General features: G+C 58.7%; 1 protein-coding gene across 1 annotated transcript in view; it reads right to left on the bottom strand.

The window, feature by feature from the left end:
- Positions 1-19,679, bottom strand: part of PLEKHG2 (pleckstrin homology and RhoGEF domain containing G2) — a 45,220-nt gene extending 25,541 nt beyond the window's left edge. Inside the window, exons 1-3 of the mRNA XM_074937301.1 lie at positions 19,641-19,679; positions 6,220-6,293; positions 1,728-2,185 (exon numbers count right to left, since the gene is read on the bottom strand). Coding sequence (XP_074793402.1) covers positions 1,728-2,185; positions 6,220-6,268 — 507 coding nt within the window. The 5' untranslated portion in view covers positions 6,269-6,293; positions 19,641-19,679. The remainder of the gene's footprint in view (positions 1-1,727; positions 2,186-6,219; positions 6,294-19,640) is intronic.
- Between the last annotated feature and the right edge of the window lie 411 nt (positions 19,680-20,090).

Genomic DNA, 20,090 nt, shown 5'->3' with positions numbered 1-20,090 from the left:
GGTGTAAGGACTACAGGAGGGGGAGGGGCCTGAGAGTCAGAACTCCTGGGTTCTTTCCCAGCTCTGGGAGGAGAGGATGGTGTAAGGACTACAGGAGGGGGAGGGGCCTGAGAGTCAGGACTCCTGGGTTTTTCCCCAAGTCTAGGAGTAGGGTGCGGTGTAAAGATTAGAGGGGAGGGCGGAAAGGGGGCAAGACTCCTGGGATCTATCTTTAGCTCTAGGAGGGCGATGTGTGGTTTGATGATCAGAGCAGAGGCCAGGACTCCTGGGTCTCTTTCCCACCCGCTCTGCGCCTCGGTTTCCCCGAGTGAAATAACATTTCCTTCCACCCCCTGAGCATCACTGTGCTGAATGTCCCAGCACTCGCCCACCCACCAAATGCTGTTAATAAACCCGGAAAGAGCTCTGCTGAGACAATCTGTTAAATCATTCTCATTTCTATGCCAGTGACCTTTCTCTAGCTTCCCCGCCGCAGCCAGAAAAACCCGCCTCTCCACGCGGAGACTCAGCGCTGGCCAGGACCCAGCACGGCTCCAGCTGATTCACAAAAGCCCTAGAATGCAGGGACCTGCCCCGAGCACAAGCCGCGCAACCGAGATTTCTGAATCCAGGAGTCCTGGCTCCCCCCGAGCCCTAACCACTAGATTCCCCTCCCAGAGCTGGCAATAGAATCCAGGAGTCCTGGCTCCCAGCCCCCCTTCTTCTAACCCCTGCTCTGGGAGGGGATTGGGGTCTAGTGGCTAGAGCAGGGGGGCTGGGAGTCAGGACTCCTGGGTTCTGATGGCCAATGGTTAAAACCAAGTCCTGGGAGGACTTTGGTCCAGCACAGAGTCCAAGGGGCCCATGATCCGAGTCCAGCTCTGGGATGAGCCGTTTGCTGCCGGGGCTGGAGTTACTGGGGAGCCGGCTGCAGGCCTGGATCCAGGCTCCCGGCAGAGGCTCCCCGCCCCCTCCCGCCAGAGCTCGCATTTCAGCCCTTCCTGCTGGAGGAATAACTGGGATTCTTTGGGCCTCTCTCGGGGCAGCTGGGGCCTGTCTGACCCGCCGGGGCAGGCGCTGATCCACTGACACTCGCGAGGCAGCTGAGCAGCAAATTACACCCCGTGCACACACAACCCCCCCAAATTGTTATGATGCTCACAAAGGTCCCTCCGGGGTCACCTCTAAGCTGAGACGGCGCTGCTTAGTGGCCAGGGGGTTGGGCTAGGCCTCAGGACTCCTGGGTCCTACTCCTGGCTCCGCCCCAGATTTGCCATGTGATGGTGGGGAAGTCACAAGCCCTCTTTATGACTCAGTTTCCCCACCCTTTGTCTGATTAGACAAGAAGCCCTTTGGGGCAGAGCCTGTCCGGGCAGCACCCGGTGCCATGAGGCCTCTATCTCGGGTGGGGCCTATAGCTGCTACTGGAAAATCAATGGCAATTAATATTGTTTCTTAATTATATGCATTAGCATAAAGAAACCCATAGCAAATCGGGGCCCCATTAACTTGGGTGCTATACCTGCTCCCCACAACATTCCCCACTGGGAGAGGCCAGGGCTAGAGCAGCCGAGGGCTCCCCCAACAGCCAGCGCCCCGCCGCACTCCCCACAGCGCCTCCTGCTGGGAGAGCCCAGGACTGGAGCAGCCAGGAGCTCCCCCCACAGCCAGTGCCCCACCCGGCTCCCCACAGCGCCTCCTGCTGGACGAGTCTGGGGCTGGAGTAGCCGGCCGCTCCCTTTGCTCACCTCCACGATGCTCCTCAGGTCCCGGACGTAAGCCTGCTCCGTCTCCACAATCTCCAGCACCACCCGGTCCAGTTGGGACAGCTTGACCCGCCGTTCCCTGGCTCTGGCAGGCCCGGGGGACCAGGCACCGCCACGCTTGGCGCCCCCCGGGGGCCGCTCGGCCTCGGCCGACCCCTCCAGCAGCGCCACCGGGGTGAGGTCGAGGCTGATGTCGCTGCCGTTCTGCTGGGCATCGGGGGGGTAGCCGGCGGGGCAGCCCCCGCCCAAGGCCCCGCTGCTGCCGAAGGCGCTCTGGCTGTCGGGCAGGGAGGCCGAGGAGGCGGAGGAGCTGAGGCTGACGGGCCGCTCGCCGTCCGAGCACACCGTGTTGACCGAGGTGCAGCTGCCCGAGATGGTGGCGGCAGCCATGCCGCCGGCGATCCCGCTCAGCGAGGACACGGAGGATGGTCTGGCGACCACTGGGGAGGGAAAGCAAGACGGACGGCTTAGCGGCGCCCACCCTGCTGGGAGATTCCCCATCCCGCAGCGCCCCCTGCTGGGAGAGGCTGGGGCTGGAGTAGCCGGGAGCTCCCTTTACAGCCAAGGCTCCTGCCCCGCTCCCCACGGCGCCCCCTGCTGGGAGAAGCCAAGGCTGGAGTTCCTGTATTCTCCACCCTGCTCCTGGAGGGGAATAGAGTCTACTAGTCAGAGCAGAGAGGTGAGTCTGGACTCCTAGGTTCCCCCCACCCCAAGCTCTGTCCCTGGGTGACATTGGGCAAGCCTCACGCCCCCCACCCCATGCCTCAGTTTCTCCTTCTGTGTAAGAGGTACCGTAACACCCGCCTCCCTCACCACTGAGGGGCGCGCGCGTGAGGGTGGCTAAACTCATTCGTGCCTGCAGAGCTCCTCCGACGGGATACAACGGGGGAGCCAAAGGGCCACTGCATTGATGCCCAGGGCTGAGGCAGATTTCCCCGTGCCCGCGAGCAGCGGCCACGGTTGGTGCATCAAGGGATCGATTCCTCCCCCCTCCACCTCTGTGGCTCTCCGGCCCAGCGTGGCTAGGAACGGCCGTAGCTCTCTCTATTCAGCCTTTCTCAGACTGAGTCTCCTGCACTAATAGGAGACAGGTGCACCCCACAAGCTGGGGGGGGGTCCTTTCCAGTCCTACTGTCCCTCCGACCCAGACCCCGATAAGCCGGCTACATTGGATGCCCCCAGCACCCTCCCCTGCATCTTGCAAACTCCCCCATGCCCGCCATGACCCATCGCCCCGGAGCTGCAACCACTTTGAGTTCAACACGCCCCCCCCCACTCCCCCTTGTCACCTCCAATCCCGGCTCCGTGGGGTTTTGCCCCCATCCGACGTGGCGATGCCAGGGGGGACCCGTCCCCAGCTGCACTTCACGCTCCCCCCCCGCCAGCCCCGGCTCCAAGAGCTTCCTCGCCCGCCTTGCACCTTCAAGGCTGTGGTTTGTGTTGCATTGTGGGAGGAGAGGCTTTGCACACACTGAGCTCTGCCGCTCAGGAAAAGGTTTGCACAAAAATATACATTAGAGACGGGGCCCTGGATTCAGACAGCCCCGGGGCAGCTCGGGGCTGGTCCTGTGGCATGAGCCCATGTCTCTCATCTCTCTTTATGTGTTATACACACGGATCCCTCTATGCATGCACACACACACACACACACACACACACCACTAAGCACATACCCCTGTGTGCACCCACACACACACACCTCTGTGCACACACCCAGGTGCACACACACACACCTCTGTGCACACACACCTCTAAGCACATATTCCTGTGTGCACACACACACACAATGCTGTGCACACACATACACACCTCTAAGCACATATCCCTGTGTGCACACATACACATCTCTATGCACATACCCGGGGGCACGCGCACGCACACACTTCTACGCACACACCTCTGTGCTTGCACACACCTCAATGCACACAACTCTCTATGCACACACACCCCCTCCTGTGTGCACGCATGCACACCCCTTGCACATGCGCACACACCCTCTGGGCATGCACACCCCACTGTACCCACACAGCCCTCTCGGCACCCCCGATGTGCACACCCAGACACACACACCATGCGTTTGTGCACAGATGAACTTTTCCCATGCACTCACCCACCACTCATGCACGCCCCTGCTGCATGCCCACGCCACCACGCACATATTACACAAGCCCACCACTGTTTAAGCACACTGATGCACACATGCCTCTAGGCACACATCTCCCTATACGTGTACACGGCCGCCCCAGCCACACGCACACGTGCACTCACCCCACGCGCACAAAACTCAAGGCCACTCCGTGCACGCACCCCCCACCCCTCCATGCACGCACACACTCGTCCCAACCCAGCACTGTGCACAGGCGCCGGTGAACAAACACCTCTCGGCATGCACGGACCCCCCTCGCCATGCGCAGAGAACTATGGAGAATTACACACACACACCCAGAGTGGATTTGAACAGCCGTGGGGAGTGGCACACAGACAGCAGTATAACAATACCTCCGCAGCGCTCATCATCGGCTGATCTCAGGGCGCTCCGTTTTACCGATGGAGAAACTGAGGCACAGAAAGGGGAAGGGACTTCCTCAAAGGCCCCCAGCAGCAGAGCTGGGAATGGAGCCCAGGTCTCCTGAACACCAGTCCAGCGCACTATCCACTAGGCAACACTGCCTCCCATCTACGGTGGCACAAATATGCAGACCCTTCACCCTCCCTCATTGCCCGTGCTCCAGGAGGGGTCAGTAGGAGCACAACTCTGGCAGCAGTAGGCCTGGGGTCGGGGTCTGCTGGCCCCATGGACTCCAATGGAGCGACGCCCATTGACACCAGCCGGGGATCTGGCCCCTCCTGACAGTTTACATCTCTCTGGCCCTTTCCGTTGCAGCCAGCGAGCAGGTGATTCAAAACGAGCAGCAGCCACAGAGCCAGAGAGAGGAACCGACTGCAAGCTACACTTCGGTGGAAGGAAGTGGAACCTGCACAGATCGCAGGAAACGGGCGGGACACCGGGGGGCGCCAGCACTGCCTGGCCATCTCCGTGCGCCCTGGCATCGTGCCTCAGTTTCCCCTTTAAAAGCCCGCACCCTGATTCTTTCCAATGGGGGGGGAGGGTCCAGCTTCAATGCAGACAGGTTGGATGGGGTTCTCTGCTTGTCTCTTGTCAGTTTCAACGGCGGGGGAAGGGTTAAATTCGATCCCTTAAAGGGCCCATCCACCCCCCCACCCACCAGGCTCCTCTTGCCAAGACTGCCAGGAATGCGGAAGCCCTTGTAGGACCTGTTTGCTTTTGTCTCCCCATTGGGGGCCTCCTCAATCCAACCGGCTGCATGAAGCCTGGACGTTTATTATTCTAACCCCGGCCCACCACCCGCTGGAAGGGAGGCGGGTGGGACTGGCCCATGCCCAGGCTGAGATGCCTGGCCCCGGCATGGAGTCCATGAGTCCAGCTTTGACCCCCCTGCCCCATCACTGCATCCCCAGTCGCCTCCTCCTCTGGCTGCCCCATTCGGGCCGGGATCCGCATCTTTGGGCCTGAGAGTCAGCTCCCCGCCCCGGTCGCTGAGCTCTGGGCTGGGGTTGTGGGGAGGTTGCTTTGATTCCCTTTGCTCTATGTGTTCTGGGTCCTGCCTGACCTCCAGTGTCAGGCAGAGCAGCCCCCGGGCTGCTCTAACTCACCCCCCATCCACCCGGAACCCCTCTCTTCCTCATCTGAGCTAGGATTGGCCCCTTCCCTCTGCTGGGGTGGGTTACTCAGCTCTGAGAAGTGGTCTGCAGCCTGGGTGCAACGGAAAACCCCATCCGCTGCTGCTGCTGCTATTATTCAGCTCTGTTTACGTAGGGCCACCCCTGAGCACGGGGATCTGCAGGCGCAGCTGGGAGACGCTCATCGTCCGAGTGGACAAAACACGGGGCAGGTTTCAAGAAGGGCTTTGAAGAAGGCAGGGGGTGGTAGTGGGTTAGGGATGGGGAGATCGTTCAGGGGCTGCAGGGAAGAGGGAATGAAAAAGAGCGTGGGAAGAAGAGAGACAAGGAGCCCGTGAAGCAACTCACAATCACTGTGCCCCCATCTGACAGATGGGGAAACTGAGGCATGTGGTGGGGGGGGGCGCGGGAATTTGCCCAAGGTCAGCCAGCAAATCGGTGGCAAAGCTGGGAATAAAGCCCAGGAGTCCTGGCTCCCAGGCCCCCCCCCACTCTAACCCATTAAACCCCCCTCCCCTCCCACAGCTGGGAAAAGAACCCAGCAGTCCAAACTCCCAATCCGCCCACTCTAGCTACTAGACCTCACTCCCCTCCCACACCGGAGAATAGGACCCAGGAGTCCTGCCTCCCCGTCTCCGCTCTGTGCAGTAACCTACCCCCTCTGGGGGCGGGGCAGACCGTCTCATCAGCCTGGGAGCTCTGCGTCAAGCCCCCACAGGCGAGGCTGCCCCTTGGGGGGGGGTCACATCACGTGGGGGCCCCAGGCACCAACCTTGATTGCCTGCTTTCTTGTTGCTGCCCCGACGAGCTCCCTCAGGCATGGTGCTGTGGTCTCCGACGGACGTCCTGCACAGAGAGGGAGACAATACCGAGTCACACATCATCCTGGGCCACGTCCCCTCCAGACTGTTCTCCGGAGAAGGGCAGACATAGCATCTGTCTTTAAAAAGGGGACCAAATAGGACCAGGGGATTACAGACCAGCCAGCCTAACTCTGAAACCTGGGAAGATACCGGAACCAATTATTAAACAATTAATTTGCAAACACCTAGAGGATAACGGGGTGATAAGCAATAGCCAGCCTGGCTTTGTCAAGAGCAAATCATCCCAAACCCACCTAATTCCTTTCTTCGGCAGGGTCGCTGGCCGAGTGGGAAGCTGTAGACATGAAATCGCTTGATTTGACTAAGGCTTTTGACACAGTCCCGCATGACAGTCTCACAAGCAAACGAGGGAACCGTGGGTCTTCTCGATCAAATCACTGTACGGTGGGCTCACAACTGGTGGAAAGACCGAACTCAAAAAGGAGTAATCAACAGGTCACTGTCAAAGCGGGAGGGTGTAATGGGGTGCCACAGGGGTCAGTCCCGGGCCCGGCACTGGTCAATATTTTCCTCAGTGACTTGGATAATGGAGTGGAGAGTCCTGGTTATACAAGCTGCAGATGACACCAAGCTGGGAGGGGTGGCGCACATTTTGCAGGGCAGGATAAGAATTGAAAATGACCAGGACAAATCGGAGACTCGGTCTGAAATCTACAGGATGAAATTCAATAAAGACAAGTGCAAAGAACGTCACTTCGGAAGGAAAAATCAGATGGAAAATGGGGAACAACCGGCTAGGGGGTCGTGCTGCTGGAAAGGATCTGGGCGTCGGAGTGGATCACAAACTGAATATGAGTCAACAAGGAGAAGCAGTTGCAAAAAAAGCTAGCATCATTCTGGGTGTGTTAACAGGAGCGTCGTACGCAAGACACGGGAGGTCACTGTCCTGTGCGACTCTGCACCGGTGAGGCTACGGTGTCCAGTTCTGGGCGCCGCGCTTTAGGAGAGACGTGGGCAAACTGGAGAGAGCCCAGAGGAGAGCCACAAAAAGGATCCAAGGTTTAGCAAACCTGCCCTAGGAGGAGAGGTTAAAAAACGTGGGCAGGTTTAGTCTGGGGGAAAGAAGGCTAAGGGGGGACCTGAGAACAGTTAATACATTAATTGGTGTTGTAAAGAGGACAGGGATCAGCTGTTCTCCACGTCCACTGGAGGCAGGACAAGACGCAATGGACTTAATCCGCAGCGAGGGAGATTGAGGTGAGATATCAGGACAAACTTTCCAACTCTCCGGGGAGCGAAGCTCCGGAACAGGCTCCCCAGGGAAGTCGTGGGATCCCCGTCACTGGAGGTTTTTAGGAACAGGCTGGACAAACCCCTGTCGGGGCTGGTCTAGGTTTACATGGCCCTACCCCGGCGCAGGGGGCTGGACCTGATGACCTCCCGAAGTCCCTTCCAGTTGGACATTTCTCTGATACCGATTGGCTTGGACCCTGCTTAGCTTGCAAAACAAAGTGCAGGGCCCCTCCCAGGCCTGGCAATAGGACCCAGGAGTCCTGATTCCCAGCCCTGGCAATAGGACCCAGGAGTCCTGATTCCCAGCCCTGTCTGCTCAAAGCACTAGACCCCACTCCCCGCCCAGAGCTGGGAACAAACCAGGAGTCTTACAACCGCCTTGCTCAAACCCACAGTCCACACTCGAGTAGAAACATTCAGGTTTGGATTGGATTTGATGATCTTCCTCGGGGGGAGGGGCCTGGGTCATTTACCAAATTTCAGTTGGATACCGGATTATTCTTCCCTCTCGCGCCTAACAGAAGCTCTCTGTAGGATGGTGGTTAAACATCCTCCATGCCTAACCCCAGAAGTGGCTGCATTTCAGCATCAGGTGAGCAAGCCCTGTATGAACAGCTGCCATGCCTCACCCCAGAGCGGGCTGCATCTCGTCACTGCACGGGGAAGGCCTGCATGAACAGCTGCCCACCCCAGAGGGGGCTGCATCTCGGCACTGCATGGAGAAAAACAACCCCGTGGACACAACGGAAGCACGAGCCGCTCAGTGCAAAATGCACCGAGGCGCAGACCACTTTACGGACCCAGGGCAAGTGTCCCCCAGGCTCTGCCAACAGGACCAAGCCTCGTCCGACGCAAGCGGGGGAAGACCCCAAGGTGAATCCACGGCCTCACGGACACGGAGGCACCTTTCTGCTGCGGACTGGGACGGGCACTTGCCTGCGGGGGGCTGATCCTCGTGTCGCCCTTTCCCTGCACCGGTGCAAATGCAGCCTGGCTGAGCTGGGCGGCCTTTTGCTCTGCTGCAGATGTTGCTCCAGGCGCAGAGAGACAGGGAATCGGGCCCCTCTACGTGAGGCACAGCTGGGTCCCTCATGCCCGGTGCTCAGCCACTAACTGCCACTGCCACCAGGAAAGCTAGTTTAGCCGAGGAAGCAGTCTAGGCTGAGAACAAGGAGGGCATTAGCACTTCCCTTTGCCTCCACGTGGAAGCATCATTAACCGCTGGTGCAAACTGTGCCGAGATGGTGCAACTCACACCATGCAAACTGCATTGCGTGGTCCTGGTGCAATTCCCCCCTCGTGCAAACTGCACTGCACAGTGTTGGTGCAAACTGCACTGCACAGTGCTGGTGCAACCTACATGATGCAAACTGCACTGCACAGCATTGCTGCAAGTCCCCCTCGTGCAAATTGCGCTATGCTGGTGCTGCTGGGGCAACCCTTCTTGTACAAAATGCACGGCAGCCTGTCGGTGCAACCCCCTCTCGTGCAAACAGCGTGGTGTTGGCGCAACCCACACCGTGCAAATTCTGCCGCAACGTGCTGGGGCAATCCCTCCTCGTGCAAACTGTGCCGTGTGGGGTGGACGCCAACTCCCCCTCCTGCAAACTGGTGTGAACAGCGGCTTGCACCATCCCAGCTTCCTAGGGGCAGACTGTGGGAGCTCATCGGAGGGGGCAGAGGCTTGTCAGGAACCGGCCTGCCACAAGGACTCTCACACCTCCATGCCAATCAGCCGGGCCTGGTCCCCGTTCAGCGCCGTCTGGGGGGGTTGGAACCAGGTCAGGATTGCCTGGCTGCCAGCCCCTGTGGAGGAGTGCATCACAATCATATCAGGCAGCCCTTCCGCCCTGCCACCCCCCCACATCCTTCCCACTTTCCTGGGGCTGCAAGAAGCTGGCGAAAGCTGGCACCGTTCATGCCTGCTGCCTGCCGGGCGGGCCTACGGCTTTAATTCCTGCTTCCCCCTATTCATCTCCATGGACCGGGGCACAATCAACACAGGCCGGGAACACAATGCAGCCTATTCTGAGCCCAGCGACTTCAGCCGGACCAAAGCACTTCAAGCCTCCGGAGTTTCAACAGTTATGCGCCACCTGCCGCGGCCAGGAGCAACAGGTGCCCCCAATGCCCCGGCGATGGCTGGGAATTGATTAGGCAAGATACACCCCAATGATCCGAGCCGGTGACCCACGCCCCACCCAAACCCCAGAAACCCTCTGACCAAATGTGCATGGGGGGGAGGGAGGGGGGGCAGCTGAGATCATGGCCCCATCAGGCAGGCTGCAGCAGAGGTCTGGGGTTACAGGTGGAGCAACTATTAGGTATATTAGAGCATATATTAGAACTATTAGGTATATTAGAGCAACGATTAGGTATATTACGGTAGCACCTAGAGGTCCCAGCTAAGATTGGGGTCCCACCCTGCCGGGTGCTGCACAAAGCCAGAGCCAGCCCCGACCCAAAGAACTTCCGGTCCGATCCCCTTCGGAAGCGGAATAAGCTGACTCGGAAAAAGGGACTTCACTTGGTGCATGGGGAGGTACTGTGGTTTTCAGTTCACACCCTATCTTAATCCGGAGTAACTTCCCCACCCCATGGGGAAACTGAGGCCCAAAGAGACACGAAGGGCCCTAGATCCCATAGTGAGTCTGTGGCAGTGCCAGGAATACAACCCAGATCTCCTCAAGCCCAGCCCAGTGCAGTAACCAGAAAACCAACCTGACGGGGAGTCCAGTCTGCCTCAGTTTCCCCACCTATACAGGGAGCAGGAGGATCCTTCCCTGTCTCCCACGGCCGTTGTGAGGAGGGCAATCGTGATCCCTAGCGCTTTTCATCATAGAACCGTCAGGCTGGAAGGGACCCCGAGAGGTGATCGCGTCCAGCCCCCTGCGCTGAGGCCGGACCGAGTTAACCTAGACCAACCCTGACAGGGGTTTGTCCAGCTGTTCTTAAAAGCCTCCAGAGACGGGGATCCCACGACCTCCCTTGGGAGCCTGCTCCAGAGCTTCACTCCCCGGCGGGTTCTGAGTTCTCCCCAGTGCCCAGCACAGCAGTGTGGTTGCCTCCCTGTTAACTCCCGTTAGCAGTCACGTTTCAAAAGAACTTTACTAAGGAGGTCAGTACCATTAGCCGCATTTGGGTAAATTGAGGCACGGAGGGGCCAGTGACTTTCCCAAAGTCACCCAGTGGAAAACACACCCCAGGTTTCCTGTGTCCCAGTCTAGCGCTCGATCCACTAGGCCACGCTGCGCCTAGCACGACCCGCAACTCCTGATCAGGGCGGTACCACAAGACAAACAGCAACAGGAGAAGCGAGGGGGTTCAACGACCCGGGGAAGGGCGTGAGGCCCAGCTGCCTGCCAGCAGGGCGGCGGTGGAGGGGATGCCTGCTCTGTGCACAGAAACCGGGGTGGGTTTACACTCACTCCCAGCAGTTCCCTCGGGTCGGGTGCCAGAGTCGCATTCCTGAGCTAATTCCTCTTTCCAGATTCCCCCACCCAAATCCCCAGGCTTAAAACAGAAAGAGTGGGGGGAAATATCCCCTAATAAGGACAAACGGGACACCCTCCACGGGCCATGTTCTTTCTGCCAGCGGCAGGCTTTGGAGTGGGAATCCAGTCACTGCCGCGTGCTCACTCCGGATTTCCGCTGGAGCGGCCGAGAGCAAACTTGGGCTTGGTTGGGAATTGGTTCTTGGCTCTTTGGTTTTCACGGACTCCTTGGTCCTGGTTCTCAGTCATGCTCAGGTCCCCTTGTGAGGCTCTGGGGTGGGAACGGCTGCCCTGAGAATCTCCCACCCACAGGGGGCCTCCCTGGTCTGCCGGGAACTGGTGTAAGGGCCCTGCTCACAGCCCCGGAAGTAGGGGTGGATCGGGGCCGGAGCGCTCTGACTGTGACTATTCTCTGCTCCCCAGGGCCCAGAAGGGTTGCAGCATGCGTTAGAGCAGCCCTGAGGCTGCACCGAGTGGACCAGAAAGGGCTCAAAATACAGGGAATGCAAAGGGGGCCCAAAGGGATCCTGTCATCCTTGCTCCAGGCTCCTAGGAGCTGCCCCCTATGGGCCATGGGGGCAAAGAACAGCCACAGCGCAGTGCGCTCTGGCCACGCCCCTGAAGCTAAAACTGCATCTCTGTGGATATTGTACAGCACCTGCCATATTGTCACAACTCCACTGTCAATGACAGTGGCAAAGACGAAGCAAAACCCGTCCTCCCTATCGTTCCAAACAAAGAAACCCCAAGTGGAAGGATCGAATGCATAAAAAGAAGAGGGGGTGGCGTGTGAAGATATTTGGTGCTTCCCATAAGGCCCTAGCTTCTGGAGTCATGGGATTTCTTATAAATCTAGCTTGCTTGAGTTTCTAGCCGTCATGTCTTCCGAGAAATCCTTCAAAACATGGACTGAGCATGACCCTAAGGATTACAAAAACCAGAAGGGAAGTAAAAAGAACCCCAACATTATCGTTAGTTGGCGTTTCTACTTCTTTTACGGGGATCATTTGTCAGCCCCCAACCTAGACAGCCAGTGAGCTAGTTTTTATCCAGTCCCTAGATTTGTCCGGGTTGGGTGGCCCAACAGAAGTTAAAGATCCCACCGAGGAAGTGCTCTGCACCACTGGGACGCCCTCCCATCATCCCAAGGTGCAGTGCCCAGGCAAGGGGCTGTAACACAGCTATCATATTAAATATCAGATCAGAGTCCCCATGACATGTCTCCATGGCCCCGAACTGAACATCCTCAGAACCCGTGACAGGTTTCAGAGCAGCCGCCGTGTTAGTCTGTATCCGCAAAAAGAACAGAAGGACTTGTGGCACCTTAGAGACGGACACATTTATTAGAGCATAAGCTTTCCACTTCATCAGATGCATAGAATGGAACATCCAGTACGAAGATATATATCGACATAAAGAGAAGGTGGGAATTGCCATACAAACTGTAAGAAGCTAATTAATTAAGATGAGCTATTATCAGCCGGCGAAAAAAACTCTCTACACAAAAGAATAAATGGACACAAATCTGACATCAGGAATCATAACGTTCAAAAACCGGTAGGAGGACACGTCAACCTCCCTGGCCACTCAGTAACAGACTTAAGCGTGGCGATTCTGCAACAGAAAAGCTTCAAAAACAGACTCCAACGAGAAACTGCTGAGCTTGAATTAATATGCAAACTAGATACAATTAACTTGGGCTTGAATAGAGACTGGGAGTGACTGGGTCATTACACATATTGAATCAATTTCCCCATGTTAAGTATCCTCACACCTTGTCAACTCTCAAAATGGGCCATCTTGATTATCACTACAAAAGTTTTTTTCTCCTGCTGATAATAGCTCATCTTAATTAATTAGCCTCTGACAGTTTGTATGGCAACTTCCACCTTCTCTGTATGTAGATATATATCTTCTTACTATACGTTCCATGCTATGCATCCGATGAAGTGAGCTGTAGCCCACGAAAGCTTATGCTCTAATAAATTTGTTAGTCTCTAAGGTGCCACAAGTCCTCCTGTTCTCTGAAGTCATGATTCCTTGGAATTTCGTTCTGATGCAAAGTTTTTTCCCCCCAAAATGTCGCAATTTCCCACAGAACAGAAATCTCGGGGGCCTAACCCGCTCTAAAAGCAGATCAGACCTGACAGCCAGTCCTGCTCCTGCTTTAACCACTCCCCTCCCAGAGTCAGGATAAGAACCCAGGAGTCCTGACCCTGCTTTATCCACTAGATCCCCCTCTCCTCCTGGGAGACGGGCCTAGAACCCAGGTGTCCTGCCGCCCAGTTCCACCCCTGCCACCATCACAGCCCCCATCCTCTATCTAACCGGCCTGTGACCTCCCCCACCCCTCCCCAGTCTGCCGCAAGCTGACCTCCCTGTGCAGGCGTGTCCATACTGCAAAAAGCAGCTGGGAGCCTTGGTTCACAGGAGTTGCCCGGGCTAGAATCAGACAGGGGATTTCCAGGTTCACAATAATCCCTTTCAGAGCCAGCGAGCTGGAAAGCACCCACAGACCCAGCCGTGCTTACGGGGTTCTTATTCCAGGTAGGATCTTAGCACCCAGAGGCCCTCGCAGAACACAGGGCCCCGTGGCACCCAGGGCTTCACAGACAGTGGAGAGCTATCCAGCCTAAGCAGACAAAGGACACACTAGAGATTTGCCCAGCTGGTAGATTGTGTTTGTATCACAACCGAGATTGGGGCCCCAGTGCGCTAGGAGCTGCATGACATGGCGCCAGAGACAGACCCTCTCCCAAAGAGCTTCCAGGCTAAATAAGCAAGACAGACAAAGGATGGGAGGGAAAAGGAAGAGACCAATGGCTGCATCAAAACACCTCAGGTCTCCTGGGTCCTACCCTCTGGTTGATCCACTCAAGCTCATTAGAACTCAATCCTCCCAGTCCCTCAGTTGTGTTGGGTCTTATAGTATTATCCCAGTTTTACTGCTGGGGAAACTGAGGCACAGAGCAGGGATTCATCCAGCAAGGACCTGCCCACCAGGAAACACGTGAGACCCCAGGACTGGGAGGGAAGCAGAGAATATCCATGCCTGCTCCTTCTCTGCCCCCAGTGCCCACAACTGAGCCAGGCTGGGGGAGTGGCGCCGTGATCCCCAGCATGTCCTGCCTCGTGTCTGCGCAGCGCCTAGCACCGTGTGGTCTTGCTCAGAGCATCTACCCACTGCCATAACATATGCCACATCCACACACCCTATAGCAGCTCATCACTTTCTGGCAGCCCCGTGTAACCGGCCGGCGAGGAAGAAAAGGTCCGGCTGTCATTTAGCGACGCTTCCAGAGCGTGCCCCGCTCCGGACGCAAAGGGTTCTGGGACGGCGAACGCTGGGGCGTGGGATCAAACACAAACTGGGCAGGGCGCCCAAAATTACCAAACACATGCAATGCACAGACATGCCCTGAACCGAGAGGGCAGGAAAAAGGGGGAAAACTTTCACTCCCAGAGGTTTGCATCCCATGATCCTCTCAAAGGGCTTCCATCAGGCCAGGGTTGTTTTACACACACACACACACTCACAAACGAGGCAGTGTAAGCGCAGGGACCGGGAGTGACTCCCCCAGCGCCGCAAAGAAAGATCGGTGGCAGAATCAGGAAATGGCACCCAGGAGTCCTGGTTCCCAGTCTCAGCCACTAGATCCCACTCTCCTCACAGAGCCGTGCAAAGAACCCAGGTGTCCTGACACCCAGGCTCACCCTTGCTCTCACCACTAGACCACACGTCCCTGGGAGACACAGGAAGCGAAGTCAGCTCTGTTGACACGCAGCCCTGTGCTCTAACCACCAGGCATCACCCCTTCCCACAGCTTGGGAGCAACCTGAGACCTCCTGACGGCCCATCTCCTGCTCTCACCACTAGACCCCACTCCCCTTGGAGATGGAACTCGGGACTCCTGACTCTGAGTCCCGTGCTCTTACCACTAGACCACTCCACCAAGGCAGCCCACGGACCGACGCGAAGCGCAGACCTGGTTGGGTCGGTACCACCCTGCCTCCCAGCTTGGTACGTTCGCCTTCATTCCTAATCATTGCGCCACCCAGCAGCTGGTGCACAACAGTCGCCGCGCTCCACCCCAGAGGTGGCTGCTTTCCAGCAGCTGCACACACGAAGGCAAAAATCCCTTGACGTCACGCAGAGGCTGGAGTTTTGGCTGCCGTCAGCAGAAGCCAGGTTAGAACCGGGCTGGTGGGGTTTGGCCGGCAAAGCACTTTGGCATGCTCCAACAGAAGGAACCGGATTCTGCTCCTGGAAGACGCTGGCAAACTGCATGTTGGCTGCCTCCACCGGAGGATAACAACCTACTAGAGCCGCCAGCTGCGAGTTAGTCCTTTGGCTTTAGCAGCGGAGATCTGGCGCGTTGAAGGCCCTGGGTTCAAGTCCTCCGGCTGCGAGTCTAGCGGCCTCCCTCCACCCCCGATGTGGGTCAACTCCACCGGTGTGACTCCAGATTGTCATCTGAAGTGTCCCAAACCTAACCCCACGAAGGGCTTTCAGGGTCCGAATCTGTTCCCTGGGAGAGTCTGTCCCAGAACGGACAAATGCGAACGACCTCCGCTCGTGAATAGACCTTCCTCCGCGCGGACTGGCCTGGGCGGATACAGACAGACAAAGCGAGGGCAGAGTTGAGCTTCCCTTCCTTCCTTCCTTCCATCCATCCACGTCTGTGGCTCCTGCTGCGGCGGCCAAGCCTGACCTCAGATGAACTCTCTTGGCTCCAGCCCCTCTGGGCCGGAGGGTCGCTGGGGGTCTGGCCAGCAGCACGTGCGCACCCTGCGAGAAGCCAAAGCAACGGCCGCGGGGGGAACCAGGCTGGCGTCAGTCTTCGGAGAGTGGATCTTCAGGGCAAGTTACTCCTGCCTGCCCTAAGCGTGCTGTGCCAGCCATGGGCACCTGACCCAGACTAGCGCCCCATGCCAGGGCCATCTAACCCAGCCCAGCGCCCTGTGCTCAGGGGTCACCCAACCCAGCCCAGTGCCCTGCATCCAGGACAGATCGCCCTGTCCCCATGCCCAGGGCCCTTCAGCCTGCCACCCCAGGGTCATCCCATCCAACACCTTGCACCCAGGAGCCTTCCAACAGTCTCCCAACATCTCAGTGCCCCATGCTTGGGGGCCCCCCCCAAAGGTTTTCTGGGTCTACACTGCCCATTTGGTTGCTTTAATGATTTAAATACCAAGGAACAAGACAGACAGAGAAACGCGGTGAGACAGATTTTTCCGCACTGCTCCTGGACCCTGTTGAAAACTAGCTTCCTTCCAAGAATGGTAGCTCTTGGCACCGCTAAACCCAACGGTTAACAGCCGGCTCGGACGTTGCCAGCTGGTTCTCTCTCTCTCACCCCCTGCTGGGACTGGCATCGCCACCCTGGCCCAGCCCGGAGTTAAAGGCATCGATTTTAAGGAATCTGAAGGAGAGGGGCCAATTTCACAGAGAGCACTGGAGAGCGAGACGGGAATACTGCATCCCGTTTTGGAGTCCCCGTTTTAGAAAGGACGTTGCCAAAACCTGGGAAGGGTGCAAAGAAGAGCTGCTGAAAGGATCCAGGTCTGGAAAACCTGCCTCCCGGTCAGCGGTTGAAGGAGATCGGGCGAATGTATCCAAGGGACGGTTAAGAAGGGACTTGGTCCTGGTCTGGAAGCTCTTCCACAGTGAGTTCGGATACCCGGGAGCGATTAAATTCGGCAGACAAAAGAAGAACGGGATCAAACAGCTGGGAGCAGAAGCAAGACACATTCGGACGGGGATGCAAATAAGGCGCCCGTTTTGAACAGGGATGGGGACCGACCCAGGGCCACGGTGGGTTCTCCGTCACTTGGAGTCTAAGTGGAGATGGGATGTCTCGCTAAAAGAGATGCTCTTGCTCGACTATCAGATAGGGGCTGGACGCAGGACTCCCTGGGTGGGGTTCTCTGGCCTGGAAAGGGGCAGATTGGATGGTCCCTTCTGGCCATAAGATCTCTGAATCATGTGGCCTGACCTCGAGCATATCACAGGATGACGAGTTGGCTCCTGTAGACACGGCCCCCTCCAGGCAGGGCACCAGCCAGGGTTGAATCCAGCCCCTCTGCTACGTGTGCGAAGGGACCAGGACAAACCCCTTCCGTGACAGGGATCCTTCCAGTCCCAAAAGCAAGGGTGGCCAGGCCAGGCCAGGCATCCCCCTCTGGGAAACGTGCAATTTGCTGGCTTGCACGGACTCAGGAGGACACAGGAATCTACTCCCATTCCTGTCCTAAGATGCTGTGGTGGTGACACTGCTCGCCAGCTGCTCGGTTGCATCCCAGAGGGGGCTGCATTACAGTGGCAGGTGAAGCAAATCCTGTCTAGAGTGGGAAGGCCCAGGTTCTCAGTTCCCCTGTCCCTGTGGTAGAAACAGGGATGGGGGGTGGCTTTAAGTCCTCTTGGCACCTCGTTGCCTGGTCCCCGATGTCAGCTAGAGCAGCCTCAGGGCTGCTCTAACTCACAATTCATCTCTCTATGAGCCCAGGGGGCAGAGCATAGCCACAACGCAGTATGCTCTGGCCACACCCCTGACCCATCCCCCATGGACCCTGGGGGGCAGAGAATAGCCACAGAACAGGGGGCCTCCAATTGCCCCCTATGCTGGGGGGGCGGGAGCAGGGCCCTAACACCAACTGCACTCCCGCCAGGGAGCCACCCACGCAGTGGGAGATTCATCTCTAGGTTCTGTCCTGTGGCAGGATCTAGGGGTGTGCGTGGGGTGCTGCCCCCTGACGGATGGAACTGGAACTGCTCCCTGCGGGTCAGAGCCCCCTATGCGGCCAGCAGCCACTGGAGATTCCCCTTGAGCTCAAGTGGCCAGGACCTGCGTTCTCTCTCATCTTCCCCCCCCATCCCAACTTCAACTCTGACCCACACGTGTGGGGCAGAAATTCAACCTCTCGGCTGGAGCTGGCCAATCCAGGGCCGGGGGGCATGGCTAGGGATGTCACCCCAGAACAGGGGGAGCCTAGGCAGCACTGTCCAAATGCCTCTAGCCTATTAGGAAAGGCCCTGGGGCATCACCCTTTTCTGGGCCCTCACCCCCCCGGCCCTCACTCCAGACTGCTTCCTCCTCCTCCGGGCTGGGCCCCCCCCCCGGTGCCTTGTTCCCATTGTCCCGGGTGCCGTTGGTGAAACCCAGCCCAGCTGCCCTGCCCCATGACAATACAGAACCCAGATGGGGGGGTCCACTTCCCAGCCACCCCATATAACCTCGACCCTACACAGAATCCTCCCCTCCCCCACTGCCCTGCAACAAAAATCTCCCCTCACCCCCACCCCAAGACCACACACACCCTATGCAACCCCCCCTTCCTGGATTTAGACCCTCTCCCCCGCAAGCCCCAATTACCTCCAACACCCACACAGGTCCCCCCCCCCCCGCGGCATTCAGAACCACCCTGCCACAGGACCCCCCCCCCCACCAGATATCCTAGAGCCTATTTCCCACTCCGGTACACAGCCCCCTCCCCCCACCCCCAAGAGATTCCCTCTAGATCTCTTAGAGGAAATCCCCCTCCCCCTCAGTACGACCCCCCCAGCAAGGATCCCCCTAGATTTCCCAGAGGAAATCCCCCTCCCCAGTCAGGGACACCCCCGCCCCTAGATTTCCCAGAGCAGATCCCCCCTCCCCAGTCAGGGACACCCCCGCCCCTAGATTTCCCAGAGCAGATCCCCCCTCCCCAGTCAGGGACACCCCCGCCCCTAGATTTCCCAAGAGCAGATCCCCCGTCCCCAGTCAGGGACACCCCCGCCCCTAGATTTCCCAAGAGCAGATCCCCCCTCTCCAGTCAGGGACACCCCCGCCCCTAGATTTCCCAAGAGCAGATCCCCCCACCAGCCCCCCCCCTAGATTTCCCAGAGCAGATCCCCCCTCCCCAGTCAGGGACACCCCCGCCCCTAGATTTCCCAGAGCAGATCCCCCCTCCCCAGTCAGGGACACCCCCCTTCCCTGGATTTCCCAGAGCAGATCCCCCCTCTCCAGTCGGGGACACCCCCCTCCCTAGATTTCCCAGAGCAGATCCCCCCTCCCCAGTCAGGGACACCCCCGCCCCTAGATTTCCCAAGAGCAGATCCCCCGTCCCCAGTCAGGGACACCCCCGCCCCTAGATTTCCCAAGAGCAGATCCCCCCACCAGCCCCCCCCCTAGATTTCCCAGAGCACATCCCCCGTCCCCAGTCAGGGACACCCCCGCCCCTAGATTTCCCAAGAGCAGATCCCCCCTCCCCAGTCAGGGACACCCCCGCCCCTAGATTTCCCAAGAGCAGATCCCCCCACCAGCCCCCCCCCTAGATTTCCCAGAGCAGAGCCCCCCTCCCCAGCACGCAGCCCCTCCGGCCAGGGACTCCCCCCCGATCCCCACTCCCCTGGAGCCGGGCTCGGGCACCCCACTCCCGCAGCTCCGGCACACAAAGGCAGCCCTGTTCCTGCCCCCCTGAGCCGAGAAACTTTTCCGAGCCCCGTGTGTGTGTGTCTGTGTGTGTGTGTGTCACGCTTTCCAGCAGGCGCCCCGCTGCCCCGGCCGGGGGCGCCCCCCGCTGCCCCCCGCAGCCGGACTCACCTCCCAGGCTGTGCGGCGGCGCAGGGCGCGGCGCTCCCGGAGCCCGGGCGGGCTCGGATCGCGGCTCAGAGCGCGGCGGGCGCCCGGCCCAGCCCGTCAGCGGCGCCGGGGGCCGGGGGAACGGCCATGCGGACGGGCCGCCAGGGTGTGCGGGCGAGGGGCGGCCCCGGCCCGGGCCGTGCGCTGGGGGGGGGGGCTGCGCGCGCACAGCGACAGCGGGGTGTGGGTGGGTGGGTGCGGGTGTGTGTGTGCAGCTAACAAATCTCTGTGTGTGTGTGTGTGTGTGCTGCGCCCGCACAACTACAGACCTCTGTGTGTGTGTGAGCGTGTGTGTGTGCGCGCTGCGCCCGCACAACTACAGACCTGTGTGTGTGTGTGTGCGCTGCGCCCGCACAACTACAGACCTCTGTGAGCGTGTGTGTGTGTGTGCAGCTAACAAATCTCTGTGTG

Source organism: Natator depressus, chromosome 23 (genome assembly GCF_965152275.1).
Source record: "Natator depressus isolate rNatDep1 chromosome 23, rNatDep2.hap1, whole genome shotgun sequence".
Taxonomy (NCBI): Eukaryota; Metazoa; Chordata; order Testudines; family Cheloniidae; genus Natator; species Natator depressus.
The sequence above is the reverse complement of the archived record's forward strand: the minus strand, read 5'-3'. Positions and strand labels throughout refer to the sequence as shown.